The sequence below is a fragment of the Galleria mellonella genome, unplaced genomic scaffold, assembly GCF_026898425.1.
Source record: "Galleria mellonella isolate WM207_F2 unplaced genomic scaffold, CSIRO_AGI_GalMel_v1 utg1053, whole genome shotgun sequence".
Classification (NCBI taxonomy): domain Eukaryota; kingdom Metazoa; phylum Arthropoda; class Insecta; order Lepidoptera; family Pyralidae; genus Galleria; species Galleria mellonella.
The window spans coordinates 872,518-893,323 of NW_026441968.1; the positions used below are offsets into that span (position 1 = coordinate 872,518).

Here is a 20,806-nt window from a genome sequence, read left to right on the forward strand (position 1 = left end):
CTACCTAATAACTGTGCACGCCCTGTATATAAAAGAACACTCTTGGAACACCCTTAATTTCAATTTCAAACCGTATATGGCAAAATTCATGCTTAACTAATGCAGATCAAATTTACTCATTAAAGAAAATTAATACTATAAAACAGTAATAAAAAATATGTAATGCTGGCTGTTATAGCTTTTTTTTTCTTTTTTTTTTTTATTATTTAAAATACGAATTTGCAGTTGAATAAAATATTTATTTCGAATACTATAATATTGGCTTTAAATTTTTTAAAATAGTCAATGTTCCTGCCTTTACAACACAAGCATTAATTCTGTAATAATTCAGCTCCTAAAACTGATGTAGTAGCGTAGATGGCTAATACGCCAGATCGTTATGGTTGTTATGGCATTTTGAATCATATTTTTATTGTAATAGGACTCATATATTATACTACATATACAGTTTATCGTACAGCGCCATCTACTCCGAAACTATACAGAACTTGTTCTATCTACTCTTAATTAGGCCACGCCGGCATACATAGACCAACAGTGTATGCCAGCTGCAAATCCAGCGACCCGGAAGTCGTCGCCTCCGGGGTAGAAGCCGGGGTAATGGGGTACGCCCCGAGGCCCCTACCTCGCCCGCCTACGCATCATCCAGCGGGCGAAGATAAGACCCTGTTTTTGTTGTTTGTCTTAATTAAGTATGTATATTCAAATACATTTTCTTGCGTTAAACATATATAATATGTAAAAGGACGCAATTACAGTCTAGACGTATTAAAAACAGACGCTCCTAGGAATACAAATATTGTTTCTGTATGGGAATGAACCCGCAAATATCAGATATACTTGAGGCAGTCTGTTAAATTACTTTTTTTTTTATTTTTTTTTTCCTATACACTGACTTTTACATATGTACGTAATAGACACTTTTTATAGCTGGCCACTACTGCTATCACGCTTTTCTGTGAAGCCTTAAAAAATCTAAGCGCCATATTTTTATCTACAGCTTTGGACAACCATAGACAATAGAATTCATAAGTTTTAATTTTATTTACTAACGCTTAAAAAGATTAGTAATATTTAACAATGCATTATTGTAATTACTTATATAATCGAAATTATAATTCAATGTACTACTTATTTTTAAGTATTTGTTTTAAAATAAATTTAAAATTTTTAAACTGGCATACAATTGTCAGAAATATAATGGGTTATTTAATTAGTCACTCGTCACTCGAGTATTTAAAACATTAGGACCTGCACAGACGAGTTACAGTCTTTAGACAGTTTTTTTTTTTTTTTTCATAAAATAGAAGTCGCGAATTGATATATCAATGTTTAAAAAAGTTGTAAGATAACTTACCTACCAGAGAGAAATATTTAAAGTTGGATTATTTGATGAAATTTAATATTTTAATGGACAAAAAGTACCTACAAGAATTGTCGCTCGTCTACGCAAGTCGTTAGTTTAACCTGTTATTTATTTTTATATTTTCATCACCCCTAAAGACGTAAAATACGCTCATTTATTGTTACTTATTTTTTTTTTTTTAATTTTGTTACATAAAACACTTAAGTGAATTATGCATAATAATAGTATTATTGGGATGTTATTTAGTTTTCAATTTTTATCCATTTTCATTTTGGTTTTACAGTATGCGAAGATGATATTAATGTTTTAAAATATTTTAAATTACCGGTCTGTAACATATTAAAATATTATGACCTGTACATAATGGTTTTTTTTTTCACCTTTACAGATATCACGTTAGAATCTATCTCTATAAATTTATTTAGCCTGATATTTGAATCTTAAAAATAGGGTAAGTATATACAAATTATTGTTAAACCAGTCAATAAGTGTTTATAATTTTTTACAAGCGTTATAATTTGAACATTAAAAACACTCGTTTTAGGAAGAGATTGTTGTTGTTTTGTTTCTACCGTGAAGCAGTTGTGTTTGCATGGCTGTGTTTCGGTTTGAACGGTGGGATATGGCAGTGAATTTATATATTATATTTATTTATGAGAGTACAGAGGAATACTCTCTAATTACGATACTCTCATTTCTGTTTCATGACAAAAATAATTCACAAGTGAACTTTTAAATTTAAAACTTTTTATTATTAAAATAGTTTGATTCAAGCAAATTGTGAATAATTTTAAAAATTGCCGCCATTTTGGAGTACTATCATTGATTGTTGCTAGTCTGACGATGCCAAAGAACAAGCAAATTTTGTCAATATTCCTGCGAATTCAAATTACAGCACTCTTTATATTATATTTAAAACAAATTTCAACTTTTCTTAATGTATCTCATTCTTATAGAACATAATAAAAAAACTGGTACTTAACCATATAATTACATTTTTGTTTGAATAGGACAAATTCTTCTTTTTCTTTATTTATGACGCAACGTAACTAACGACTATGAATGGAATAAAAGACAGCTCACTTGTATATATAAAAAAAAAAACTTTCTAGATATTTATCTAAGAGTAATTGATTCTTCACCAGATAATAAATACCTAACAATAAATAATGAATATCTATCATCATACTGGAGAAAAAATGTCCAACAGTAAGTTTTAGATACTTATCTATTTCTATTGTATTGATCCAATAATGTCTGATGAAAACTGATATTGAACTTAGTAAAAAAAGTATTCGACTCTATCTACGTTCCTATTTTACAATATGTTTTGGTTTTGACAATGACAACCGACTGTTTCTGAACGCCCCTTTGTCCTCCTTCCTACCTCCCTCCTGCCAGCAATGATTTGGCAAGTTGGAAGTGAATAATTTCACTTTCTTTTTATAGAAAGTAAACATTTTGTATTGATTTTAAAACCATTTCTATATTTGTATATAATATAATATATCATTAATGTAATTTAGTATTTGTTATTCGTTGACAATTCGCGTTGTTTTAACGGTAAGTTTAAAAATAGCGGTCGCCTATCCGTCCTCGTATATTATTTGTTTACATTATTGACTAGTTTCTACGTTATATAAGTGACCATGTCAATTCTAAGGACATTGAGTACTTTTATAAGTGTAGTAAAATACAATAAACACCCTACAGTGTATGTGACAGGTGATTAAAGTCATATTTTTATCATCAATTCTGAGTTGTAATCGATCACTATGCACTAGTCATATGAGTATCAAATCTTATTTACTTATCCGTAACGTATGATTCAGTCTGACATACATACGAACACCTAGAAATTCTATAGATTACAATATTTACACTGCTCTGACTTTACTTCCAGTAAGTTTTTAAGTAACTTTTTTTCGTGCAAGTTAGAATGGCAAACGAGCTGACGGCTAACCTGATGGTATATGATATACGTTACCTATTGACATGAACAGTACCATACATAACTGTGTCATTCATTATACCCTTCATGCATTGCCATTCCTGATGACTAAGGTGTTACGCCTCTGTACCCTGTAATTTCACTGCTATATCACCCTCTTCAAATTGAAACAGCCATGCAAACACAACTGCTTCATGGCAGTAACATGAATGGGATAGAGGTGCCCAAGCAAATGACTTATACAAAATCTCTTTCTGGCAACTCTATTTATAAGCCTTACTGTGATGGATTTATGGTTAATTGTTGTACATACATACATACATATCTGTCACGCCTGTCTCCCATTAGGGTAAGCAGAAACAATGGAACGCCAAATGCTTCGATTCAAACAAACCTCTTTCGCTTCTTCCACATTCACTTTTATTGTTGTATGTATACTATATTACTACACACTATATTATTTTATATTTAGTCATATAGTCCTGGCATAGAATGGGCCTGGTCGAGAGATGGGCAGAAACATTCTCTTAAAACATCACTAAAACCTAACTGCAGTTGCCAATTTGCCTCCCAAGTGTGACAACTACTTACAAAACCCCTCCAAAGGGTAGTCTTATATTCTACAATGGACAATAAACAGCTGATATGATGGTGATGATGATATAGATTACTAAACTAACTACTGTTTACTGAGGGGAAAGTGATTGTTAGTAATGGAGACTGAGAATCCCATTGCTAGCAATATAACCAACCAGGTCCACCTCCTCGCGGTCCCCCCTGAAACTATCATGGTTAATTCCTGATGAATTCATCATGATGGGCTAACTGACCTGTTTTCATTCTCATCTATCACCCTTCACTAGTGCTCTGTCAGCGTATCCCGTTAGCGTAGGCGGGGTTACCATTCCATTTTCACCCATAAAAAAAATACAACTATTTACTTAAGGGGAGAAGTGGTAATGAAGAAGCTCCATTGCTAGCAATATACCTTGTTAAATCAATCTTCTCGTGGTTCACCCTGGAAACCATCGTGATTGATTTATTGTTAAATTTATCACAATGGGTTAACTTATCTGCTTCACTCTCGCCTATCATCCCTCACTGGTGCCCTGCGAGCATATACCGATTGTGCAGGTACCATTCCATTATCATCCATTAATAAAAAACTACTAACTTTGATTCAATATGTTATTCCTTTGTGTATGTTGGTTAATGGTATAAATAAAGTGCATTACTGGAAAAACAGATAAGATTTTTTTGTCAATTTATTTATATATATATATATATATATATATATATATATATATATATATATATGTAACCCCACTCATGCATCGGTATATCTTCACTGGCCACCATTACCATTATCATCTGTTGAAAAAAAAAACATTTACTATACTATAACAAAATCAAATCCAGCTACAGTGTTTGCTTCTGTTTATTCTTGGAGTTATAATTCTATTCGAGAGGACTAGATCATTATTAGTAATTAAGTATTAACATAGTTTTTAAGTACACTTACTAACAAGAATGGATCCCAGTTGTCTGGAAATAAATAAATAAATAAAAAAAAAAAATAATAATAAATATTAGCCCCAGGTCATGAACAGGGATCTGTCATACATCTTGGTGTTATCCCAAATATATTGTTTACATTTGTCTTTATAATAATAGTACCCATTTAAAAAATAATAAGCAGTCTATCTTATCTATGACCTTAAATTGAAGTGCATTATGATATTTACTGCCTATTGTTCAAGTTTACAGTAATTTATCACAGTATTGTTCACATTACAGTCAACATTTAATCTACTTGTTTAATATTCAAGTAGAGTAAATTCCATTTATTGTTAGTTTCTGAAAACAAAGAGTTTAAAAAACATTTTTATATAAATTTTTATAATCATGGGTTATGCAAGAATTGTATTTCTTTTTAATGGGTGAAAATGGAATGGTAACCCCGCCCATGCTATCGGTATAGACTGACGAGGCATCAGTGGAAGATGATAGGTGAGAATGAATGCAGGTCATTTAGTCCACCATGATGAATTGAACAAGAATTAACCATGATGGTTTCCAGGAGGAACCGTGTGGAGGTCGACTTGAGAGGGTATATTGCTAGCAATGGGGACTATTAGACCTCATTACTAACCCCTTGCCCCCCTAAGATTTGTGTTTATGTAATCATCATCTTCCTACCCTTATCCCAATTATTATTTGGGGTCGACGCAATGTTTTCCTCTTCCAGTCTTCTCTATTCCCAGTCATTTCCGCGTTCACTCCCATTCTGGCCATATCGTCCCTCACACAATCCATCCATGTCATTTTAGGTCTTCCTCTTCTCTTATAGCCATCTACATTCATTCTTAATATTTTTTTTAAAATAAGCTCCTCATTCCTGCGCATCACGTGCCCATACCAGGATAAACGGTTACTTCTTAACTTTTCTATCACTGGCGCTACTTTCATACTTCGTCTAATATAATCATTCTTAATTGTGTTATAATATTTAAATACTTAGGTAATCGTGCTTCCAACCAAACTGTTTATAATTACTCCTCTCCATGGAAAGTGCCTGTAAGAGATCGCCTTAGCGATAAGGTCGCCCATTGTTTTCTCACTGTGATTATTTCTTGTAATTGTTTATATTTATAATAAGTTTACTATTGTAATCTTTTGGAGGAAACAATAAAGAGTATTTATCTATCTATGACTTAATGGTGGCCCTACCAGTATACACCAATAATGCAAATGGGGTTGCCATGTCATTATACATTAAAAACCTGATTTTATTGTCACCAGTCATCCATTGTCATGTATCATCCATCACTTATCCACCAACATGAATAGAGAAGGTCATACCTGTCACCATGAAATTACCCTGATTGAGGATGTGGGTCAGAGTAGTGGGCATTCTTATAAGTGGTAGTACTGCATAAATGAGCTCCCAAGTTTGATTCCGGCTATGCCAATACTATTGTAAGGACCAGACATTAGTGTGATTGATCCACACTTATTTACTCGCAATGACCTCTACTACTGTGGAAATTTAACCGACTGACGCCCCTTAAATAGGCCATTTTAAATCACTATCTCCAGTACACGCTTCTCCAGTTCGCAGTATGTCCAACGCCACTGTGAACATCAAGTTCCGCCATGGCCTGACGGCGTCGGATCCTGAGCGGCAGCCGGTGCTGGTGGTGGGGCAAGTGGCCCATCTGGACAGTCTGACATGGCATGACGTCCGGTGCAAGCTAGAACCTAGGGTCACAGAAGAGGTAAGTGATATATAAATAAATAAGCTGTGATTCTATATCTATTAATGACTATATTCACTGCTGTTTATCAATTTTTTTATACAATTTAGAACGGCAAACAAGCTGACGGCCCATCTGATGGAAAGTGGAAACCGTCGCCTATAGACATGAGCAGTACCATGGACATAACAGAGTATACTGTTTTACCATGATGTCCCCCATGCGTGTGCCATTCCTGAGGACTCGTTGTTATTCCTCCGATACCCTGTAAATTCACGCCATATCTCTACCCTTCAAACCGAAACACAGCCATGCAAACACAACTGCTTTTTTGAAACACGAATTCTACATAGGTACCCAAGCAATCGACTTGTACAGTCTCCCTCTGGTAAATTATTGTTTAAATATGTTTTGGTTTTCCTATCATGATTGGTTTTCGCTCTCTGTAATTAGCAATGATTGATCCTAATAATATTTCTTATAATAAACTCATATTTCACAAAAGTAACAATAAACGAGTTATTGAAGAGTTCCTGCACCCATAAATTTATACACACAAAAGGGAAAGGCGCAAACAAGTATCTTGACGTATTATTTAATAAATAAAATAAGTGTTTATATATTTAAAATATGCAGAAATTATAAGACAAAATAAATATAGAAGTTATAAAGGGATCACTCGTAACTATTTATCACGCAAAATTGTATGAAAAAGTAGAGCCCGTGTTCTCGAAGCATTTGTATGGATAGACTGTATCTATGTAATGTAATGTGGGTTACGATTCCCTTTTGTGCATCCCACCACCCACACAGGCGTGGCGGCGCGGCGTGGCGTGCGTGTCGGCGTCGCCGGGCGACTGCGTGGAGCTGTGGCCGCGCGCGGCGGCGCTGGCCGCGCTGCCGGCCCGCCGCTCGCGCCACGCCGCGCCCTCGCGCTGCCACGCGCTGGCCAAGCTCGTCCGGGGGCTGCAGCGCTCCACCGACGAGTTCATCGTGGTGAGGACCGCCTCGGCTTACAAATACATCCCAACACTTTCCACCGTTGCCATCACATATCTTGAAGTGTAAAGTGATCATATATAGACGTTTAGCAATCTCGACTCGCAACACTAGCGACATAATGGTTCCATACTGCTCGGATAGAGGCTAAGCGCGGAAAATAGAGTCCTATTTACATTTTACTGTTCTAATAGATGCATATTAGTGTAACTTGTCAATGCGAACTATCGTAAACCGATCCCAATTATAACCTAATTGCTAACTGATATTTCATGAGTGCAGTATAAATTGTCATTGGCAATAGATTGAATTGATATTGAATTCAAGATTAAACCTGCTGGTTAGAGTAATTAAATTGATTTGACCTTCTTTTTAATTCTTGTGGTAAATGGCTGTCAAGATTGTTTGTTAAAATGACAGTTAATTTTGTATCCAGCCTTAATTGACTTGATCCTTACATCTAGTTTACGGTAGCAATAAATAAATAGATTTTTTATTAGCATTTCTTAGTGTATGTATGAGAATTTTTTTATAAAATATTTCTACTGAATTGACGCAAATGAAATCATAAGCGTATTTTAAGGTCCGTGACCATCTCAGGAGCAGAACTGTAAGCTATACGCAGAAACATGTCTAAGAGTGCATATAAGATGTAAAAAATAATTTTACACCAACTGTTGAAACTACTAAATTAATTCGAGCTAGATTTTATCCAAAGTCCGTAAGCGCCTGTTATATCACATCAACGGTATTTTTAACGTCATTATGGCCGATGTAGTCTGGCACATGGACCGGGCGCTAGGGTGTACAGTGCGGTGACGTTGCGCCCGTCCGCAGCTGGTGTGCCGCAAGCGCGACGTGTACGCGAGCTGCGTGAGCATCGCGCGCTCGTTCCCGCTGTACAGCGCGCGCTCCGGCGCCGCGCCGCTCGCCGCCGCGCCGCCGCCGCGCACGCGCACCGTCGCCGTCGAGATACTGCTCGTCCGCCGCACGCCAGGTACCGCGCCCGTCCGCCGCACGCCAGGTACCGCGCCCGTCCGCCGGCATACTGCTCGTCCGCCGCACGCCAGGTACCGCGCCCGCCCGCCGAGACACTGCTCGTCCGCCGCACGCCAGGTACCGCGCCCGCCCGGCGAAATACTGCTCGTCCAAGACGTGCGAACTATGTTCGCCCACCATTACTGTCTGAATCCTGCTCGTCGACTACGTTCAAAGTACATCCCTATACCGTCTAATGAATTTGATTTTATATTTTAATCCTAATTATAATATTTTCCCCAGACGGTGATGGGTCTGATGACGATGATGACGGTCCCGTCGATCCCTACCTGCTGGACAACACGTTGTCATCCGAAGACTTGGCGACGTTGCAAGACGCTGCGGACGCGACTCGTTTGGCTGCTCGTATTGCGGACACTCCAGCCAATATTATGAATGTGGATAAATTTATCGAAGTGAGTCATATATACATCTACGTAGTAAGTAGGTATCTCGTGGGGTAGGGAGGAACGATTGAACTGCCTCTATCCTTACATCGCTTTCATATCTAATCTTGTCAAAATATGTTTATTTGTTAATAACTCTTTTGCATTATCAGCATTACGGATGGTGCTGATTATACGTGATATCCTGTTTATCCCGATAGGAAGCTTGCCAAGTAGCGAAGGATTTAGAACTGGCCGAGCCGACCATCATCCGAGGCGAGGAGCTGCGGGCGCGCGGCATGGGAGGCCTGTACGGCGTCGGCCGCGCTGCGGCCTGCCCCCCGGCGCTGGTCGCGCTGCACTACCGGCCCGCCGCCGCCACCCGGACCGTGGCCTGGGTCGGCAAGGGCATCGTCTACGACACCGGCGGTCTCTCCATCAAGGCCAGGGTGAGAACTAGTACCCGTACCGCTGACGGCCTGCTGAAATTCCCCTAAACACTTTATTGAACAACTATCTTCCAGACACGAGTTTCTTATGCTAGAAATTACTAAGAGTAATCGTAACTTATATATGCCATACTCATTTTCAGAATATAATATCTTAAGCTATTCTTATTGTGTAATGACATTTTTGTTAGTCATCATTCTAACACTGAATATTTGTGATGTACCTCACAGACGTCGATGGTGGGTATGAAGGGCGACTGCGCGGGTGCAGCTGCGGTGCTGGGCGCGTTCGCGGCCGCCGTGCGCGCGCGTCCCTCCATCGCACTGCACGCCGTGCTCTGCCTCGCAGAGAACGCGGTCGGACCACTCGCCACCAGGTCAGCCTCACCCGCCCCCTCACACTGCACACTGTACATACTGCACGCCGTGCTCTGCTCGCAGAGATACGCGGTCGAAACTACTCGCCACCAGGTCAGCCTCACCCGCCCCCTCACACTGCACACTGCACACTGTACATACTGCACGCCGTGGTCTGCCTCGCCGAGAACGCGGTCGGACCACTCGCCACCAGGTCAGCCTCACCCGCCCCCTCACACTGCACACTGCACACTGTACACGTTGTCATCTGCACGCCGTGCTCTGCCTCGCAAGACGCTGCGGTCGCGACCACTCGCCACCAGGTCAGCCTCACCCGCCCCCTCACACTGCACACTGCACTCTGTCCATACTGCACGCCGTGCTCTGCCTAGCAGAGAACGCGGTCGGACCACTCCCCACCAGGTCAGCCTCACCCGCCCCCTCACACTGCACACTGCACACTGTACATACTGCACGCCGTGCTCTGCCTCGCAGAGAACGCGGTCGGACCACTCGCCACCAGGTCAGCCTCACCCGCCCCCTCACACTGCACACTGCACACTGTACATACTGCACGCCGTGCTCTGCCTCGCAGAGAACGCGGTCGGACCACTCGCCACCAGGTCAGCCTCACCCGCCCCCTCACACTGCACACTGCACACTGTACATACTGCACGCCGTGCTCTGCCTCGCAGAGAACGCGGTCGGACCACTCGCCACCAGGTCAGCATCGCCCGCCCCCTCACACTGCACACTGCACACTGTACATACTGCACGCCGTGCTCTGCCTCGCAGAGAACGCGGTCGGACCACTCGCCACCAGGTCAGCCTCACCCGCCCCCTCACACTGCACACTGCACACTGTACATACTGCACGCCGTGCTCTGCCTCGCAGAGAACGCGGTCGGACCACTCGCCACCAGGTCAGCCTCACCCGCCCCCTCACACTGCACACTGCACACTGTACATATGCACGCCGTGCTCTGCCTCGCATATAATATCGGTCGGCCGCTCGCCACCAGGTCAGCCTTTTTGCCCCCTCATCACTGCACACTGCACACTGTACATACTGCACGCCGTGCTCTGCCTCGCAGAGAACGCGGTCGGACCACTCGCCACCAGGTCAGCCTCGCCCGCCCCCTCACACTGCACACTGCACACTGTACATACTGCACGCCGTGCTCTGCCTCGCAGAGAACGCGGTCGGACCGCTCGCCACCAGGTCAGCCTCACCCGCCCCCTCACACTGCACACTGCACACTGTACATACTGCACGCCGTGCTCTGCCTCGCAGAGAACGCGGTCGGACCACTCGCCACCAGGTCAGCCTCACCCGCCCCCTCACACTGCACACTGCACACTGTACATACTGCACGCCGTGCTCTGCCTCGCAGAGAACGCGGTCGGACCACTCGCCACCAGGTCAGCCTCACCCGCCCCCTCACACTGCACACTGCACACTGTACATACTGCACGCCGTGCTCTGCCTCGCAGAGAACGCGGTCGGACCACTCGCCACCAGGTCAGCCTCACCCGCCCCCTCACACTGCACACTGCACACTGTACATACTGCACGCCGTGCTCTGCCTCGCAGAGAACGCGGTCGGACCACTCGCCACCAGGTCAGCCTCACCCGCCCCCTCACACTGCACACTGCACACTGTACATACTGCACGCCGTGCTCTGCCTCGCAGAGAACGCGGTCGGACCACTCGCCACCAGGTCAGCCTCACCCGCCCCCTCACACTGCACACTGCACACTGTACATACTGCACGCCGTGCTCTGCCTCGCAGAGAACGCGGTCGGACCACTCGCCACCAGGTCAGCCTCACCCGCCCCCTCACACTGCACACTGCACACTGTACATACTGCACGCCGTGCTCTGCCTCGCAGAGAACGCGGTCGGACCGCTCGCCACCAGGTCAGCCTCACCCGCCCCCTCACACTGCACACTGCACACTGTACATACTGCACGCCGTGCTCTGCCTCGCAGAGAACGCGGTCGGACCACTCGCCACCAGGTCAGCCTCACCCGCCCCCTCACACTGCACACTGCACACTGTACATACTGCACGCCGTGCTCTGCCTCGCAGAGAACGCGGTCGGACCACTCGCCACCAGGTCAGCCTCACCCGCCCCCTCACACTGCACACTGCACACTGTACATACTGCACGCCGTGCTCTGCCTCGCAGAGAACGCGGTCGGACCACTCGCCACCAGGTCAGCCTCACCCGCCCCCTCACACTGCACACTGCACACTGTACATACTGCACGCCGTGCTCTGCCTCGCAGAGAACGCGGTCGGACCACTCGCCACCAGGTCAGCCTCACCCGCCCCCTCACACTGCACACTGCACACTGTACATACTGCACGCCGTGCTCTGCCTCGCAGAGAACGCGGTCGGGCCACTCGCCACCAGGTCAGCCTCACCCGCCCCCTCACACTGCACACTGCACACTGTACATACTGCACGCCGTGCTCTGCCTCGCAGAGAACGCGGTCGGACCACTCGCCACCAGGTCAGCCTCACCCGCCCCCTCACACTGCACACTGCACACTGTACATACTGCACGCCGTGCTCTGCCTCGCAGAGAACGCGGTCGGACCACTCGCCACCAGGTCAGCCTCACCCGCCCCCTCACACTGCACACTGCACACTGTACATACTGCACGCCGTGCTCTGCCTCGCAGAGAACGCGGTCGGACCACTCGCCACCAGGTCAGCCTCACCCGCCCCCTCACACTGCACACTGCACACTGTACATACTGCACGCCGTGCTCTGCCTCGCAGAGAACGCGGTCGGACCACTCGCCACCAGGTCAGCCTCACCCGCCCCCTCACACTGCACACTGCACACTGTACATACTGCACGCCGTGCTCTGCCTCGCAGAGAACGCGGTCGGACCACTCGCCACCAGGTCAGCCTCACCCGCCCCCTCACACTGCACACTGCACACTGTACATACTGCACGCCGTGCTCTGCCTCGCAGAGAACGCGGTCGGACCACTCGCCACCAGGTCAGCCTCACCCGCCCCCTCACACTGCACACTGCACACTGTACATACTGCACGCCGTGCTCTGCCTCGCAGAGAACGCGGTCGGACCGCTCGCCACCAGGTCAGCCTCACCCGCCCCCACACGGCTCACTGCACACTGCACACTGTACATACTGCACGCCGTGCTCTGCCTCGCAGAGAACGCGGTCGGACCACTCGCCACCAGGTCAGCCTCACCCGCCCCCTCACACTGCACACTGCACACTGTACATACTGCACGCCGTGCTCTGCCTCGCAGAGAACGCGGTCGGACCGCTCGCCACCAGGTCAGCCTCACCCGCCCCCTCACACTGCACACTGCACACTGTACATACTGCACGCCGTGCTCTGCCTCGCAGAGAACGCGGTCGGGCCACTCGCCACCAGGTCAGCCTCACCCGCCCCCTCACACTGCACACTGCACACTGCACACTGCACACTGCACACTGTACATACTGCACGCCGTGCTCTGCCTCGCAGAGAACGCGGTCGGGCCGCTCGCCACCAGGTCAGCCTCACCCGCCCCCTCACACTGCACACTGCACACTGCACACTGTACATGCTGCACGCCGTGCTCTGCCTCGCAGAGAACGCGGTCGGGCCGCTCGCCACCAGGTCAGCCTCACCCGCCCCCTCACACTGCACACTGCACACTGTACATGCTGCACGCCGTGCTCTGCCTCGCAGAGAACGCGGTCGGGCCGCTCGCCACCAGGTCAGCCTCGCCCGCCCCCTCACACTGCACACTGCACACTGTACATACTGCACGCCGTGCTCTGCCTCGCAGAGAACGCGGTCGGACCACTCGCCACCAGGTCAGCCTCGCCCGCCCCCTCACACTGCACACAGCACATTATAACTTGCGAATGGTACTTTGTTTCACTGCATATAAAAAAATATAATGCTGATAAAATAAAGTCCAAAAATGACAAAAATCTAAAATTTCCCATACCAACTTGACAGCTTGCTGTAATCAAATTTTTATGTAGTTTTATAATTTCATTTTCAGGTAAACTTTTCAGTTACGTTATTAAAACTCTTTTTTTTTTTTAATTGATTTGTACAAAAAATATATATATATATATATAATAATCCCAATATCCTCCAAACAATTTACGAAAAAAAAAATGAAATTTCAATATAAAACATTTTAATTTCAACAGTATTATTTAAATATGATTTAAATTTCACTAAAATCATAATATAAGTGAATTATAATTACTATGAGTAATAGTTAGCAAATATTTCGAACATATTGGAAATATGATACATATGATATGATGATAGTAAACATATTGAACATATGGCGTGAATTTACAGGGTACAGAGGAATAACACCTGAGTCCTCAGGAATGGCAACGCATGGGGGGTATCATGGGCGAAACGGTATATTCTGTTATGTCCATGGTACTGCTCATGTCTATAGGCGACGGTTACCACTTTCCATCAGGTGGGCCGTCAGCTTGTTTGCCATTCTAAGTTCTATAAAAAAAAAAAATATATATATAAAATTTAGTATTTTATAAGTACAATAAATAATAATAATAATAATTTTTATTTCGGACTTTTTTTGTTGCATTAAATATTTATTAGTAACAATATTCTTAAAACTAATGTTAGTAAATTTACATACACAATACACATACACACACATACAATATATTATTATATCACCAGAGGGAGACTTTGTACAAAAGTCGATTTTTTTGTCCTATTCGTGTTTCAACCGTGAAGCAGCTGTGTTTGCATTTATTATGGCGTGAATTTACTGGGTACAGAGGAATAACAATATTCCTCAGGAATGGCAAATGGGGGGTATCATGGGCGAAACAGTATATTCTGTTATGTCCATGGTACTGCTCATGTCTATACACAATACACTTTCCACACACACATGCCATTCTAAGTTGTATATATTAAATAATATGCAGATAATCACCGCTGCACAATTCCATTGGAAATTGCGCAGCAGTGATTAACGTACACACAGTGCAGCCTGCTTGCTATCATATATAAATAAATATATGTCTCCCGTTATCCTCAGACCGGACGACATTCACCAGCTGTACTCCGGGCGCACCGTCGAGATTAATAACACAGACGCTGAAGGTACAGTATTTATTATTACATTACACTACATAACAGTTTTTACCCACGACTGCGTCCGCATGACTGAGGTATGTTTATTTTTTATTTTATTACTAGCGGCCCGTCCCGCCGTCGCACGTGTAGACATTTTTAACATTTCCCTTCACTGCTCTGTTCCTATTGATGGTAGTGTGATGAAAAGTATACTATAACCTGCCCAGGAGTATGTAGAATAATTTTACCAAGTTTCATTAAAATCCGTCGATTAGTTTTTGTTTCTATAACGAACAAACAGACAGACAGACAGAAATTTTACTGATTACATTTTTAGCATCAGTATCGATCACTAATCACCGCCTGATAGTTATTTTGTAAATATATTTCATGTACAGAATTGACCTCTCTACAGATTTATTATAAGTATAGATTACATCTGAAATCAACAGCTTATATCTAGAATTATTAAAAAATATTATATTTACACCGTACATTAGCAAATTACAGATTCCCAATTTGTATACCAGACAATATTATGATTATTTTTGGAGGGTAGGTTAAAAATATATAGGTAAATTATATAATCCATCGAGACGTTTTTTTGTTTTATCCGATCGAATTTTTAAAAAAGTTCACGATTTTGACTTTAAATGATCATAATCTTTAACAAAGTGCAAAAAAAATGTTTTTTCAGTTTTTTATGCATTTTTATTGACAAAAATGTTTAAATTAATGGAAAAAAAAATATGTAGGTACTGCTCAGTAAACAGTATACTGCTCATGTCTATAGGCGACGGTTACCATTTCCCATCAGGCGGGTCGTCAGCTTGTTTGCCATTCTAAGTTGCATAAAAAAACATAGAATATACATAAATGATGATTCGCATGAACAAAGCTGCGAAAAACTATTACATTCATTTATATTTGAATCTACAGTACCATACTTTGATATGATCACTTTAAAATGATGATGAACAGTAGTGGATGGTATACAGGTCGGCTGGTGTTAAGCGACGGCGTGGTGTACGCGTCGCGCGACCTCCGCGCGGACGTCATCGTCGACGTCGCCACGCTCACCGGCGCTCAGGTAACTGGCTTTCATTCAAACTGATCACTATCTTAAAGACAGAAATAATGAGGCGTCTGTTACTTAGTATTTTTAGAATTTAAGAGCAAATGGGTACTTTTTTTGATGGGTGAAAATGATATGGTAACCTCGCCTGCGCTAACGGGATACGCTGGCGGAGCACCAGTGAAGGGTGATCGATGAGAATGAAAACAGACCAGTTAGCCCATCATGATGAATTCATCTGGAATTAACCGTGATAGTTTCCAGGGGGAACCGCGACGAGGTCGACCTGGTTGGGTATATTGCTAGCAATGGGATTCTTAGTCTCCATTACTAACAATCCCTTTCCCCCAGGTGAAGGGTATTGCTAAAATGTGATGGAACTCTTTTATAAATTTGTTCAATATCTAAATAACTGTAAAATCCGTAATAGGATCTTTTGCGTAATTTAGAAGTAAGCAAAGCAACCGTTTCCCTTGTGGTCCCGGCATAGAATAGGCCACCCCTTGCTTTCCTGTGAGTGTCGTAAGAGATAATTAAAGGAATTTAATGCTCCATGGATAGATACAGCAGCGTCCCTCTTAAAACATCTCCAAGGCTTAAACTTCGGTTGTCAATTCGCTTGCCAAGCGTGGCAATTACTAGCAAAACTCCCATTATGGCCTATATTCAGCAGTGGACAGTTAACAGCTGATATGTTGATGATTTGTACAATCCTTTATGTATCACGATGACTTCCACGACTCTAAAACGTTGTCATTTTTATAGTCATTTTAATGTCACTAAATGGCCGGATAATGACGATGTACATATACAGTATTGGAATCCTTAGTACTCTTTTAAAAGAGTATCCATCACTAAACTTGAACATTTTTTTTAATCACAGAAATACTAAAAAAATTTTTTTTAATACTAAAAAAATATGGTAGCTTCTGCAATTGTAATTTAGTAGAATTATTGTCTTCAAAGAATTTTTATTATTTTGCACTGATTTTATATTAAATTAACTACATTTAAATACAAAATAAGTACTTTATATTATTCTCAATTTCGTATATAATATGTCATATATATTATTAGTATATGTATATATATTTGTTTATATGATGTGACGTGATTGTACGTGTCAGGGCACGGCGACGGGCAAGTACCACGCGGCGCTGGTGTGCAACCGCGGGCGGCTGGAGGCGCGCGCGGCGGCGGCCGGGCGCCGCGCCGGCGACCTGGCGCACGCGCTGCCCTTCGCGCCCGACCTGCACTTCGCAGAGTTCAGCAGCGCCGTCGCCGACATGAGGAACAGCGTCGCGGTACGTGCGCACTACTCGCACACACACTGCACACTACACGCTACACACTACACGCTACACGCTGTACACTACACGCTACACGCTGTACACTACACACTGTACACTACACGCTATACACTACACACTACGCGCTACACGCTGTACACTACACATACACATTACTCATTATGCAGTATACATTACGCATTACTCACTATACACTACACGCTCGTATCATTAGTTCTCCATATGGATATTTTTTTCTAAAACTTATAATGACAAACAAGCTGACAGCCTGCCTGGTACAACGTGGTAACTGTCACCTACAGACGTGAACAGCACCGTGAATATTACATAATACACTATGTTGTTCACAGTACTCTTCCTGCATTGCCATTCCTTAGGACTATGGGCGTTATATCTCTTATCACTGTCATATCTCACTATTCAAATAAAAAAGACCTTTCCATGGCTGTGTTGCACAACTGCTTCACGGTAAGAATATAAGTGACACAGAAGTAATCAAGCAAATGGCTTCCATCTAGTCTTAGATTATATAGATAGTGTCTCCATACAAATGCTTCGAAAAAAATGGGTTAACTTATATATAATTTTGCGTGATTCCTTTATAATTTCTATATTTATTTTGTCTTATAAATTCTGCGCCTTTTTAATGCGCGAAAACTAACTTTATTTATTAATAATTAAATATAGATACGTCTAGATAAATTATGTGCGTATGTGATATAGAACATTAATAAAAAAAACGAGTCGGCAAATTTGACAATTAGCTGACAAAAAGTTGACCGGTTTTTGAGGCTCGATGCTCTATCTATATAATCTAAGCATCTGGTATAATAATAATAAACCACAATAATAAATTTATTGTTAGTATTAAATATATTGGTTTTGACCGCCAGGACCGCAACAATGCGCAGCCGTCGTGTGCTGGACTGTTCATCCTGGCGCACCTCGGGTTCGACTTCCCGGGCGACTGGCTGCACGTCGACATGGCCGCGCCCGCACATTCGGTATGATCATCTCTACTTTTGAAACCATTTTTTCTATGTATAATATACTAGCGACCCGCCCCGGATTCGCACGAGTGCAATGCTTAAATAGCGCCGCCGGCTCTCCGGCCGGTACCACCGCAACCGCTATGTCCCCGCATTTTAAATCTGTAATATCTTCGAAAATATTCATTTAAATTACATGCTGTAAAGGGCCATATTGATATATATTAAATGGGCAATGTATTTAAGGTACTTTATTGCATAAATAATGCTATATTGTTTAAAATCGCTTCACAAATAATAAAAATATTTGAAGTCCACAGACTATTTAAATTTTTTTTTTCTTTTGTTTTCGGATGATGACCTAATTAAGAACTGCGCACGCTAAAATATTTCACTGTTTAGACATGAAAACTAGACACTTTCTTTCTACAAGTATTTTTTTTTTTAGATTTTCTATATGACCATTTCTCTCTGAGTTATTTCTTATTGAAAATCACCCAAAAATTTGATAGTCTTTTTTTAACATCCTTTTATTTTTGTGACAGTGTATATTATTTATTTTATTTTATTTACACTTTATTGCGCCATTTATAAAAATCGTGAATACATTTAATTGTAATGAGAAATTATACAAAAGGCGGCCTTATCGCTAAACAATCCCCTCCAGACAACCTCTGGGTAGAGGACATTGAGAAAAAAAATTATAGTGTACATAATTTATTATGAATGGTTACAGGGTGAACGCGCGACCGGATACGGCGTGGCGCTACTGAGCGTGCTGTTCGGCGAATACACGAACAGCAAGCTGCTGCGGGCGCTGTGCCCCCCCTCCTCGCCCTCCTCGCCCCCCACACCCGCCGCAGCCGCCGCAGCCGCCGCAGCCGCCGCGCCGGCACCCTCGCCCGACTCCTGAGTCACCAGCACCACGCCGCTGCGATAGCCTGACTACGCAAGGAAACTATTCCAGCTAGTCGACGACAGTGTGGTTGGTGTAGCAGGATTGGCTGATCGCGTTACCATCTCCTCCCTTGCTGTTACCAAGCAAGCGATCAATGGTTCAAATCTCATAATGTTAACCACAATAATACCATAGCAAATAATTTTTATCAAATACAAGATACGACAACATAACCTTCAAGAAAAGAGTATATTCCTTTTTAAAAGGCCGGCAGAACACCTGCAATGCCGTTGGTGTTGTGTGTGATCATGGGTGCGGTAATAATTGTTCGCAGTACAGGACAACCCCCCACTAGATGGAGTGACGACCTGAAATGCATTGCAGGGATGGCAGTGGATGCAGGTGGCTCAGGACCGTTCTATATGGCAGTCTCCATAGAATCCCCCATGGGAGGCTTATGTCCAGCAGTGGACGGATAATGGCTGAAATGAAATGAATGAATTAATATAATTATTATAGTATCAAAGTAAATAAAAACTTTAGATATAAATTAGATTAAACAACTTCTCAAGTTCAATGTTTAAATGGTTTGTTTTTATGAGAATTGAGCCCATGAATGCGCGGTGTATCAGGCCATGGAGGCGGGAATTTATATGATATTGCATGTAAGAAAAATATTTCAAATAAACATTTAGTACCTACATTAAAATTATTTAAAAATAATAAGCGAATTTTTTTATTTGCATTTAAATATATGTAACAACTGCATTGTTTTTTTTTTTATATTAATTTTTGTCTGGAAATAAAGCTCAAACGAGCCCAGTTAACTTTGATTAAATATCTTTTTTTTTTATAATTACTCCTCTCCATCCAAAGGTTGCCTGGAAGAGATCACTCTTAGCGATAAGGCCGCCCATTGTTTTCTCATTGTGATTATTTCTTGTAATTATTTATATCTATGATAAGTTTACTATTGTAATCTTTTGGAGGAAACAATAAAGAGTATCTATCTATCTATCTATTTTGGAAATATAACTGTATTTTCACTCATGTTAATATTTGAAATTTCGCTGATTATTTTTAAAATATACAATTATATAGTATTAAGTAATAATAACTTGCTAGTTTAGTAGTTATTGAACAAAATACAGACACACAAAGCAATAATGTACAATAAACTGTTGAATTTTAGACTCTAGTCTTGCCGAATAGTTGTTGGGAATTGATTATTAATCGATGATTCGATTGTGGCTACTAATAATCGATTTTGTTATTTATAATCGGATATAATCGATGGCATCATTAGTAAGTACTAGGGCTGCCGTCGCCTAAATTGTCGACACCGGATAAACACGGCAAAAATCCCGGACGAATTGTGGGCGAAATATGGTTTTTCCCCGGACATTTCCGAAAAATATTTAAAAAACAATTTCTTCAATCGACAACTATTTCGCCGAGCCTATACTAGTACCTATAAAAAAAATTAATTTCCCCTGACAACAAAAGTGTCAGACTTTTGTTTTCAAAAACCCCCGCCGGACGGACCGCGGACGCCAGAGGTCTTCGAACTAGGAAGCAAGGAATTCTGGACTGGTAGCAGCCCTAGTAA

At 42.5% G+C, this 20,806-nt stretch overlaps 1 protein-coding gene across 3 annotated transcripts; it reads left to right on the forward strand.

Moving 5' to 3' along the window:
- The first annotated feature begins 2,740 nt into the window (after window positions 1–2,740).
- Window positions 2,741–20,347, forward strand: LOC113513379 (probable aminopeptidase NPEPL1). 3 transcript variants are annotated; one of them, XM_052903534.1, is made up of 12 exons: window positions 2,741–2,929; window positions 6,432–6,595; window positions 7,388–7,570; window positions 8,411–8,570; window positions 8,855–9,027; window positions 9,219–9,446; window positions 9,678–9,823; window positions 14,888–14,952; window positions 15,924–16,015; window positions 17,128–17,304; window positions 18,204–18,314; window positions 19,036–20,347. In XM_052903534.1, exons 2-12 carry the CDS (start codon window positions 6,440–6,442, stop codon window positions 19,210–19,212), a joined length of 1,668 nt encoding a protein of 555 aa, XP_052759494.1. In that variant the 5' UTR covers window positions 2,741–2,929; window positions 6,432–6,439; the 3' UTR covers window positions 19,213–20,347. The 3 variants fall into 3 exon arrangements, with proteins under 3 accessions (XP_052759494.1, XP_052759482.1, XP_052759488.1); XM_052903522.1 differs by lacking the exon at window positions 2,741–2,929 and adding an exon at window positions 2,944–3,091; XM_052903528.1 differs by lacking the exon at window positions 2,741–2,929 and adding an exon at window positions 5,305–5,327.
- Window positions 20,348–20,806: the final 459 nt, after the last annotated feature.

Coding starts and splice junctions, on each gene's coding strand:
- LOC113513379 (XM_052903522.1), top strand. CDS start 3,016: ATGTCAATTCTAAGGACATTGAGTACTTTTATAAGTGTAGTAAAATAC. Junction 6,596..7,387: donor AACCTAGGGTCACAGAAGAG/GTAAGTGATATA, acceptor CCACCCACACAG/GCGTGGCGGCGCGGCGTGGC. Junction 9,447..9,677: donor GTCTCTCCATCAAGGCCAGG/GTGAGAACTAGT, acceptor TGTACCTCACAG/ACGTCGATGGTGGGTATGAA.